Genomic DNA, 11,498 nt, shown 5'->3' on the forward strand with positions numbered 1-11,498 from the left:
GGAAAGGTCAACAATTCATTGCTCTGTCTTTCTGCGCAAGCAGGATTTCCAGCTTCTCAACCTGATGTGCCCTGGCAGGCAGGTGACAGGCTCCAAGGGGTCAGGGGTGAAATAAGACATGATGAGTTTTCAGTATCTCCTTTGCTTTTTGGAGAAGGAAATGGCAACCCATTCCAGTACTCCTGCCTGGAAAATTCCATGGATGGAGGAGCCTTGTAGGCTACAGTCCATGGTGTTGCAAAGAGTTGGGCATGACTGAGCGACTTCACTTTCACGTTTTTAAAAAAAAAATCCAAGTTAAATGGAAGGTTATACAGCTCCCTGACCCCGTGTAGCCTCTCACATGCCACAGTCACTGGCCAGCCTTCTGCGGGGCTGGCTGCCCACTCCTTGTGCCCGCCCTCCCCACAGGCTCTTCCTCACCTGGTTATGGGCCAGGCCTCCAACCCCACCCCAGGCTTCTGCCAATACTGTTGGGGTCCGATGACCACTGCAGGTGACAGCCCAAGCTAGGCCTTTCTAAAGACGCACCATCTTGCCTTGGGAAGGCCTACCAGCTGGCATTGCCCAGAGCACTCCCTTCCCCCCCGAGCCCTGGTTGTGCCCAGATTGGTGGCTGAGGCAGAGAAATGGCAGGGAAGCCAGCCAGAGAAGGGACAATCCCCTGTGGGTGGGCCTTTGGGAGGTCATGTGCTGAGCCCTTCATCCAGCAGGGAGCAGCCCCATGAGCGGAGTCCATGCAACTCATGAGACACCCGAGTGTCCCCAAAGAGGCAAGTCGTGTGGGGCAGTAGCTGGGAAGCCACGAGGCAGCCCGAGGGCGGTGGGCAGGGCTGTGGGAGGCCTGCAAGCTGAGATTTGCAGTGGAAAGACTGTGGGAAAGCCTCAGCCAAGCTGCTGGAAGGAAACCTTTCTGCCCTCCCTTTCTTGAGAGCATTACGGAGATCAACCTCCCTTTTGTGAACCCTGGAGCTGGCCCGCCTCCTGCCAGTCTTACAGCTCAGGAAGGCTCTTCTTCAGGGCCCTGGAGTCACCTGTTTGAAATGCAAATCTCCAGGAAGTTACCCTTGCGCCCCTCCAGGCAGAGAGAAAGCTTTCTGGTCCTGAGGATAAAGGCAGTTCCCAGCACAGAGGGCCACCCAGATCACCAGGAGAACTTTCCATGAGCTAGGATGGGTGATCTTGGGAAGGACTGCCTGACTTAAAAGACTGAGGATTCCTTCTGGCTTTGTAATGGGGAAACAATGAAAACAGTGACAGGGTTTATTCTGGGGGGGTTCCAAAATCACTGCAGATGGTGACTGCAGCCAGGAAATTAAAAGACGCTTGCTCCTTGAAGAAAAGTTATGACCAACCTAGACAGCATATCGAAAAGCAGAGACATTACTTTGTCGACAAAGGTCCATCTAGTCAAAGCTATGGTTTTTCCAGCAGTCATGTATGGATGTGAGAGTTGGACTATAAAGAAAGTTGAGCGCCAAAGAATTGATGCTTTTGAACTGTGGTGTTGGAGAAGACTTGAGAGTCCCTTGGACTTCAAGGAGATCCAACCAGTCCATCCTAAAGGAAATCAGTCCTGAATATTCATTGGAAGGATTGATGCTGAAGCTCCAATACTTTGGCCACCTGATTTGAAGAACTGACTCATTGGAAAAGACCCTGATGCTGGGAAAGATTGAAGGCAGGAGGAGAAGGGGACAACAGAGGATGAGATAGTTGGATGGCATCACTGACTCGATGGACATGAGTTTGAGCAAGCTCTGGGAGTTGGTGATGGACAGGGAAGCTTGGCGTGCTGCAGTCCATGGGGTCGCAAAGAGTCGAACATGACTGAGCAACTGAACTGAACTGAGGAGTAAAGTTGTTTGCTTTCATTTCCACTTTTGTGGAGAGGACTCTGGGTGGGCAGGGTCAAGGGGCAGGGAGCCTAAATTGGGAGGATGTGGATCTGAGGTCTGAGGCCCACCCTTCCCTCCTGGCCTCCCTGGGACTGTGATGATTCGTCTATGCAGTGGGTGGGCTCCCCAAGTTCGAAATCAGATTGATTACCACAAACCAGAGCATTGCCTATTGAACATTCCTGAAATCCCAGAAAAACCTCTTAGAAGCTTCTGAATATAAGGAACCAGCGACAACAGAAATGGATTGTTGACTGAAAAAAAGCAAAACCTAAAAGTTGAGAATTATGCTGTATTTGGGGGCATTACTGAGGACTATAGTCCAGGACAAAGCGTTTCAGAGAGCTCTGAGAAACTGTTCCAGAGAGGTCAAGGAGGAGCCAGGTTTTGCTTCATAACAACAAAATGGTAGTCAAACACCAAAAAATTGCTGCTAATCACAAAAACCAGACATTGCAAGTTAATGAATTTCATGCTTTTCTATGTGGGGGGTGATATTCAAGGGTCTGGGGTCATTGATATCATTCCCTTGATACACACATTAGCTATCTAGGATCAGTATCCTATTTTTCTCCATCCTGAATTCCTCTCAGGATACAGAGTACTGGGGCAGCTGCAGTGGCTGATGGCTTGATCGCTGGCATAATTGCTTGTTTACTGAGATGGCAGGCAACTCTAGAAGCTGGAATCTGGGGCCATATGCAGGCCAGGGGGTCCTGTCCCAGCCACAACCACTCACCCAGCAGGGGAAGAAGGATGAGGACCCAGAAACTGTCTACACAGCACACTGGGCAGAAGCCTCAGGAAAGAAGAGGAGATGAAGGAATCAGTGGTGAGTGGTCACTTTGCAAACCATGTGGGTCCATCTCCACAGACAAGGTAAAGCACATAGAACAAGGCTGTGGAGCAATCATTGTGCCAGCAGGTTTCTGTGTCAAGTTGGCTAGGCTAGGGTTCCCGGTGTTCAGTCAAGCATCTGTCTAGATGTCACTGTGAAGGGATTTTTGAGATGAGATTAACAGGGAAATACAGTTAGCAACTGAGCAAAGCAGGTCAGTCTACATAATTTGGGTGGGCTGCCTGCCCCCACCATAGGTGCTGGTATTGTTAAATTAGTGTTTGTGCTATTTCTTTTTAAATAGTTTTTTTTTTTTTTTTAAGTATAGGAAAGCCTAATTGCTCTTTGGGGACTGTTGGGTGTGGCCACAGTCCTGACTGAGCCCCTGCGCCCTGGTGGCCCGTGGTCTCATCACCAAAGCCACCACCCAGGTGGGGTGACAGCAGAGACTTTGGTTCGAATGGAAAAGGCCTCTGGGGAGCCGGATGAGCCGGAGCATCTCTGGTCCTCGATGTGCTTGCTGACACGTTTGGTTTGGCCTGGCCTGGTGTGCAGCTGTTCTGAGCAGACCAGGCTGGGCCTGTCGCTGACGGAGAGCCCTCGCAGGAAGTGGAGGTTCTGCCCAGGGAGAGACCCGAGGCCTTCGGACCCTCCCATCTGCGTCCTCCACGTCATGCTTAATAAGACCTCACCTCAAATGTGATTCTGCACATTTTGGTGTTAATAAAAAAAAACACAACACATGAAAAAAAAATTTGGGTGGGCTGCATGCAATCAGCTGAAAGCTTGATGACAAAAACACTGAAGTCATCATAAGAGGAAGGGATTCTGCCTCCAAATGGCCTTTGGACCAAGCTGCTACTCCTCCCTGAGTCTCTGGCCCAATGGCTCATTCTGCAGACTTCAGAGTTGCCAGCCCCCAGAACTACATAAGCCGATTCCACATGTACACCTATCTAGAGCTCTCCAACTTGTCCTGTTTTTCAGAAGCACCCTGACTGCTATAGTCATAAAGTCATATGAATACACAGCAACTAAATGCTCAGAGAAAACCTACTAGACAGGTGTAATGATATCAGTAAAATACAATGATAATGGAGTATTTTAATACAGTATCACAGGGTTGGGCTGATCTAGTGGACAAAAAAAAAAAAAGGAGAAATTCAATAGTGCAATTATCAAACTAGATTCCAGAGAAATAGTGAAAAGCACACATCTCTGAAGGACATTAAATTTTTTTCAGTCTGTTGGGCATTTTAAATGTTGCATGCATTTGACCTCTATTATTGGTTGAATTCTATTAAGAGTCCTAACCCCCAGAACCTTAGCACATGATCTTTTTTTTTGGAGACCAGGATTCACAGAGATGGTCAAGTACAGATGAGGTCAATAGAGTGGGTCCTAATCCAACAGGACTGGGCCTTTATAAAAACGGGACATTTCAATTTGTGGTACTTTGTTAAAACTGCCCTGCCCTAGAAAGCTAATAAAGCCCCCACCCCAAAATCTTAAGCAATATATCTTCAGACCACTATCCAGTACAATTCAACATACACATATAAAAAATGACCACAGTCTCAACAACTTGGAAACCAAGACAAACTCTACTATGCAAGCAGTAGATGGGTGAGGAAATGAAAAGTGAAATTTGAAAGCATCTCCCAACGCAAAGCAAAGAGGAATGTTTAGTGACAAACGTACAAGACACAGGAAAATCTCATTCAGGGAAAAATTGCAGACTTTGAGTGCCTTACTGATTCAAGATGAAAGCTGACAAAGGAGGTTAGTATTCCTCTTAAGAAATTAGGGGGGGACAAAAGAAGAACAAAAACTGAGCCAAAAAGAAGATAGAAAGATGGGATTCGTAAAGGTACAAGCTAAAGTCCTGTACACATGGTGCCCCATAGCCTGTGGACTCCACCGAAAGACATCTCCAGCCCACTGCTCCAGTCTTCTGTCCTCATCCCCTCGTCCTGCTGCATGGATAGTTCTGTTTTCAATCAGGCATGCTCCTGATCACAGCTGCATCCGCACTGGCAGACATGGACGTGGCTTGGGAGCGACCGACACTTTTTTTTTTCATTTATTTTTATTAGTTGGAGGCTAATCACTTTACAACATTGTAGTGGGTTTTGTCATCCATTGACATGAATCAGCCATGGAGTTACATGTATTCCCCATCCCGATCCCCCCTCCCACCTCCCTCTCTACCCGATCCCTCTGGGCGACCGACAGTTTTTGACAAGGGGCAGGTGGCCGGCCAGGGTGAGTTGGAGCGGTGGAATTGGTTCTTCAGGTCTGGCCCTGCTGCTCAGCATGGTTGCTGTGAGTCCCGAGTACAGCCCTGTGGATGCACACAGTCTCTGCAACCACTCACCAGCCCAGGAACGTGGGGCAGTAGTGACTAGAGCTGCCACAAGCAGAAGTCTGCGAGTCTTTGTGTGTGCACACGCATTCATTTCTCTTGGGTAAATAGATACTCAGGAGTGGAATCATCAGGTCATTATGGTAGGTGAGTGTTTAATATTTTAACATGTGGCCAAACTGCTTTCCAAAGTGTCTGTCCCATCTCCCACCTCCACCAGTGGTGCCTGAGCCTCCCAGTTCTTCCCCGTCCTTGTCAACACTCAGGATGGTCGGTCTTTTGTGTTGTAGCCATTCTAGTGGATGTTAGAAGTTCAGGGTACTTCCCTGGTGGTCCAGGGGCTAAGGACTCCTCGCTCCCAATGCATGAGGCCCAGGTTCAATCCCTGGCTAGGAAACTAGATCCCACATGCCGCAACTACAAATCCCACATGCTGCAACAAAGACCCGGCACAGCCAAATAAAGACACAAACACATTTTGTAAAGTTCAGGAATTTTGAGAGTTGATTGTCAAACATCATTATTTAAAAAATTCAATTGTATAAACTTCCACTTAAATTGTATTAAAGAAAAAAAAAGAGAAAAAAATTGTATTAAAGAAACAAAGGAGATACTCCAAATACATCATGTCTTATTTCACCCCGGTACCTTGGCACAGTGCACCACCCAGGATCTCTTCTGAACCACACGTTCAATGACATCATGTGGGTAGCTGTGTATTTACAACAGTTTGGCCTGGTGGGAGTATTTACCTCACAGAAATCAGCACTGCCTGCAAACCAGGGCTAGACTGGTTATTGTTCGGTTGATTGTGTAGACTTGCTGCTGCTGCTGAGTCGCGTCAGTCGTGTCCGACTCTGTGCGACCCCATAGAAGGCAACCCACCAGGCTCCCCTGTCCCTGGGATTCTCCAGGCAAGAACAATGGAGTGGGATGCCATTTCCTTCTCCAATGCATGAAAGTGAAAAATGAAAGTGAAGTTGCTCAGTCGTGTCCGACTCAGCGACCCCATGGACTGCAGCCTACCAGGCTCCTCCGTCCATGGGATTTTCCAGGCAAGAGTACTGGAGTGGGTCACCAGTGCCTTCCTTCTCCATGTGTAGACTTGAGTCTGTAGTAATTACACTGTGAATAACAAAAAGAAAAAGAAAAAACTTCCAATATCAAAAACTACTATCCAGTTCAGCAGAGATTTTGTTCATGTCACCAATGAACATATGAGGTTCCAACACACACCTTTGCTGTTTCACTTTTGTCTTGGTAAGATCAGTGGAAATATCAACCAACGTTTATGTGGGAACCACAGTCAGCCCTCAGTTGCAACCATGGGTCAGGTACCCATCCAAAATTTCGGCAAGTCAACTGAAGAGATTTTGTGAGAATCAATGGGTCATATGGAATTGAGAAATAGTGTATCATGTGTTTTATTGTATATATATTGTAGATTTATTTGTACATTGTGTGTTTACATATTTTATAACCGTAAAATTCATAATAAATTTACATGTCTGTGTCTGTGTGCATATATAGACAGAAATATATACACTCCCCCAACACAGAGGTGCACACACACACACACACACACACACAAATAGGCTTACATTTACTTGTCACTGTGGATCAGCATATCACAGCTTTCAGACACAAGGGGACATGCCCCAGCCTGTCTGCTCCATGCAGCAGGTACACAGCATCGCCTAGCCAGTCTGAGCATGGGCTCAGGGAGGGCGCCTGTGCCCCAGCTGCTATAAGGCCCAGCAAGCTGGCACTGGGTAGGGAGAAGCACTCGGGCTCACAAAAGGCCCTTGATCCACCCACTGTGGCTGGAGGGGGCCCTGTTTGCCTCACCTACTCAGTGAGTTGGTGAGTAGGTGGCCCAGAGCCTGGCTAATGAGACAAAGGGACCCGGCTGTGCCTGGACACCAGGGATCTGGGGGGCTCTGGGCAACCCCAACACTGAGCTCTGCCTGCCACTAGCTCCTGGACCAAGGCCCTGCCCTGGCCCTCTCCCAGGTGGGTGTTCTCCCCAGGGCAGGTGGCAGGGCATGGACCACTCTCCCAGACTGTTCCCCTCAGGTCTTTCCCACAGCACAGCCTGAGAGGTGTTGTAAAAACAGAAGTCGACTTTTCCTCTCCTCTGCTTACAGCGCTGTGTGGCTCCCCGGTACTGTCAGGGTCCATCCGGACTCTAGCTGGGGAATGAGGCTGGCCCAAGGCAGCCACTGCCAGGGTCCTGGCCTCTTCCATCTGCCACTCTGCCCACCGCCATGGCCCCAGCCACTCTGACCTACTTTTGTGTTTCAGGATGGCCCAGCTGGCTAAAGGCTCGAAGCGTGGCTCATGTGAGTCACTCCTGGGCATGATCACCCCACCTTCCCGCCCCTTCTCAACCTGCTCTGTCTCCTGGACATCCCGCCCCTACCCTGCCTCATCCTTTGGTGCCACCAGCGGGGCCCCAGTGGCAGGTGGGCCAGCCAACGCCCCCACCAAGCCAACGGCTGAGAAGGTGCCCTCTGCCCTGAGGTGACTCCCGGCTCTTCTCAGCCTCACGGGGCCCAGGACAGACTCCTTCCAAGCTGTCTCCCTCACTGAGCACCTATGCAGCACAGCTGGAGCCCCGACGGTACTCTCCCTGAACACTCGATGTGTGCATCTCCGGTCCTCCTCCCGCACCAGTGGCCCCCACCCCACTCCGCTCGGTGCTCTGTGTACCCACCTCCCGATTTCAGCCTGCTGTCCACTCAAGAGAAGGGACAGGGCTCTGGGAAGGAGGCAGTGGGGCTTTTCCCATACACTTTCAGGCCCCACAGAAGTTCCTTTGGTCCTGCTCACTGATTTTTGGGGGTCTCTGGGGGGATGATAATCAAAGTCGCAGGAGACCAGTCAGGGCAGAGGCCCATGGCTTGAGGTTCACAGCCCCAGCCTGTCAACCCTTTGGACCAGGCTCTGAGCACGGACATCTCACCTAGCAGACTCACCGCAGACAGGCCACAGGGGGCTGCCCTGGGGGGCGGGGGGAGGGGCTCGGCTCCTGCCCTGGGCCTTGCTCCCTGCCTGGCCCCTCTGGGCAGGGTGTGGGGAGGAGGGGAACTGAAAGCCAGCTGGTGAGCAGTGGTTAATGTTTATTGAAAGACGGGGTGACAGGTGGGTGCCAGCAACAACCAACTTCCCTGGTGCCCGTGCCAGGGAAGAGGCCAGGAGAAGGCTTTAGGGCTGTGAGACTGGTTGGACCAGAACGGGGTAAAGCCTGGTAGGTGTCTGGGCCCGGCTGAATGGCGCAGATGCTGGTGCTGCCCTGCTGCAGGGACTGGGGCCTCATTGCCCTGGGCAGCAGCATCACCGAGCCCCTGGCTCAGGCCTCGAGCCTCGAGCCATCGGGTGGCATGTACATGGGCTCCACGTGGGCCCAGCTGAGGGCCTGCTCGTCGGCCCAGCTGAGCAGCTCAGCAGCGCGGTGCAGGAAGACCATAAGCAGTGTGTGCACATCGCCCTCAGCAGAGTGGGCCGCACTCGGCTCCGCCTGGAAGTAGCGGCGGAAGAGGCTGCCCAGGCTGTAGCTCTTACCGCCCTGGGCCCGAGTGCCGTGGCTGTGGGCATGGTCCAGGCCCCGCAGTGCTGCAAGCGTGTCCAGGCAGACGGTGCCCTGGGGCAGATGGGCACCCAGGCGCTGCAGCTCCATGCAGAGCAGGGGGAAGTCGTAATCGAAGCCGTTGTGGGCCACCAGGCACACAGGGTCCTCCTGGCGACTCAGGAAGGCCTGCAGTGTCCGCACCACGGTGCCATCAAACCCGGCCTTCCCGCACCTGGCCAGGCCCTCGCGGCTCAGGCCAGTAATCTCACTGGCCTTGGCAGTGAAGGGGCGCTCCGGGCTCATGCACAGTGTGAGCTTGTCCATGACCCGGGGTGGGAGGGGGGTCCCAGACTCATCGTGCTCGGGGTTCTCCAGGGAGGACCGGTGGACTGCAGACAGGGAGAGCTCAGCAATCTCAGGGTCCATGCTGGGGAGCCCGGTGGCTTCCAGGTCCAGAAAGACAAAGGTCTTGGCCCGAGGTCCCTTGGACATGGTGATGGTTTTCACAGAACAGGGAAGCCTACAGCTGCCGAAATAAGAGGCAGACGACACAGGGGCCAAAGAGATGGGGATGCCTGGCCTCGGCCGGCCACAGCTTTGCCCATTGCCAAGGTTCTGACCCTTCTGGCTTCCCTTCTGGCTACCTCATGGGCCTTTAGGCTCTAGGAGCCATTTCTAAGACCCAGATCCAGAGAGACTGCTATGGGGCCTTCCAAACTGGGATCCAGTGACTGGGATCTGTAATTTCTGTCCAGGATGAGGCCTCCTAGGGTCTTGTCACCCCCTCCATGGTGGCCCTCAGACCCTCCCAGACCATCCCCACTGCTACTATGTAGTAAACAGCAAAAGGCAGGTCTGATATGCCCAGACCCTGGCCTGGGGGCCTCTGCCTCTGGAACCGAAGGACATGGACAGGCAGTGTGCCAGGCCCATGTCACCAGGGACTGCAGCCTAGGATGGCACCATCACCAACACACTGTGGCCAGCAGCTTCAGGCCCAGTGCCCAACAAACGTGACCCTGGGATCAGCTGCTGGAAAGCAGGCACCCAAGACAGCTCTCCTGGGAATTCCCAGCCTCCCTGGCTTGGCCTCCTCCCAGCACACAGGTGGATCCAATCCGGATCTGACCCAATCTGTCCCCCGTTCTGCCTCCGGCCCCGGCAGCTGGCCACGCTGGCTTACCTGCAGCAGCTGCTGGCCGGGTTCTTGGGCTACTGGACACCTGTCTCACACAGGCTGCTCTGGGCGGCCTTTAATCTGTGGCTGTGGCCCGCCCCCAGCTGCCTGTTGGGTAGGGAGGAGATCTGAGGCCACAAGACCTGTGCGGCTGGCTTGCCACCCCCTCACTTGCTCATAGCTGCTGGGACACACGCCCCATGTTTTTACAGGCCGAAAAACTGGCTCCTGGGCCACAGGCGGGCTCCCCACAGGTGGAGCACAGCCTGGGCTGGAAGAACGTGTCGTCACAAATGTGTCACAGGCGTGAAGAGGAAACCCAAGCCCTCTGCCCTGCCTCCACGACTGATCAGGGCTGGCGGCAGCAGCCGGGCCTGCTGCCTTGGGTTCAACACCCAGCCCCGGGCTAGCACCCTCCCACAGGAGTATCTCCAGGGCACAGCTCCTTCACCAGAGGCAACCAAAGTGAGCTAGGAGGACAGGCCACAGTGTGGCCCCACTGATAGCAGTTGGGGTGCATCAGGGCAGCAGCCCTCCCACTTTGGAGGGGGCTCCTCTTCCTCTAGAGTATCTCAGGGGCCTGGAGCAGAGGCTGCCAGGGAAGGTACAAAGGGAGGTGTGGCAGGTGGGAGCAGCCCTCTACCGAGTGCCATGAGAGCCAGAGGCTCCGGGTCCTACCCAGCCCAAGTGGCTCGGGCCAGGGTGAAGGGCACAGTCAACGTAGGAGGTAAGAGAAAAGGCCCTCCCTGCTCCAGGAGAGCGGATGGCACCATCCCCAGGACCTCATCCCTGGGCAAGCCTGCCAGCCTCTGGCAGTGGGTGCTCACAAGCCCAGTCTCCCACTGGGGTGCAGGGAGGCAGCCAAGAGCCAGGGGCAGCCTGCCCACAGCGGGCCCTTCAGTCTCCTGGGCTGTAAAGCTGTCAAGGAACCTGGGCCACAGTGCCCAGGGGTCTGCCTGTACTCCCACCTCTGCCGATGGCAGGGGACCAGCTCCCTGGAGCTTCCTGGTCTGGAACAGCCACAGGGGAATCAGGGAAATGAAGGTGCAAGTGAGATTGGCAACCAAATGCTTATATGGGGTGGGGGGGCCTCCCAGCACCCTTCAGCCTGATCCTGAGCTGAGGGGGGCAGGGGACCCAACTAGGTGTGCCTGTCCCCGGGCTTGCAGGAGGGAGGTGGCTGTGACACAGCTCAGGCAGATACTGGGTGGCCCTGGAAAGCCCCGACAGCTGCTTCCTGGCCAACCAGTCGGGCCACCAACAAGAATTCCCCAGGTCAGTGCTGGGTGGCCTGGGGAGGCAGGAGAAGGAAGCACACGCCCCCACTGGCCACACCCCAGATACAGTGGGTGCCAGCACCCCGAAGGCCAGCCCAGGGTTGGGGGTAGGAAGCAGCGGATCAGGGCCTGGTGGAGGCCATGGTCGCATTCAGCCAGGAGTCATGACAAGACACCGCCAGGCTTAACAGGCGATGGAACATGGGGCAGGCAGGATGGGCAGGGAGGCAGTCAGGCAGAGCCACAGAAGCAAAAAAGCAGCCTGGAGGCAACTTCTTAAAACCTGGGCTTTCTTTTCTCCCCAGCTCACACCATCCAAACCCGCCCTACCCCACCCCACCTCCACCCCCCACCATCCCCACGTTACCTTCC

At 53.6% G+C, this 11,498-nt stretch overlaps 1 protein-coding gene across 1 annotated transcript; it reads right to left on the reverse strand.

Moving 5' to 3' along the window:
• Positions 1-8,206: 8,206 nt before the first annotated feature.
• TREX2 (three prime repair exonuclease 2) lies at positions 8,207-11,462 on the reverse strand. Its single transcript, XM_020885438.2, has 2 exons — positions 9,856-11,462; positions 8,207-9,198 (listed from the first exon to the last, which is right to left on the reverse strand). Exon 2 carries the CDS (start codon positions 9,162-9,164, stop codon positions 8,454-8,456), a length of 711 nt encoding a protein of 236 aa, XP_020741097.1. The 5' UTR covers positions 9,165-9,198; positions 9,856-11,462; the 3' UTR covers positions 8,207-8,453.
• Positions 11,463-11,498: the final 36 nt, after the last annotated feature.

This window comes from Odocoileus virginianus, unplaced genomic scaffold (genome assembly GCF_023699985.2).
Source record: "Odocoileus virginianus isolate 20LAN1187 ecotype Illinois unplaced genomic scaffold, Ovbor_1.2 Unplaced_Scaffold_18, whole genome shotgun sequence".
Lineage (NCBI taxonomy): Eukaryota > Metazoa > Chordata > Mammalia > Artiodactyla > Cervidae > Odocoileus > Odocoileus virginianus.

Coding starts and splice junctions, on each gene's coding strand:
- TREX2 (XM_020885438.2), bottom strand. CDS start 9,164: ATGTCCAAGGGACCTCGGGCCAAGACCTTTGTCTTTCTGGACCTGGAA.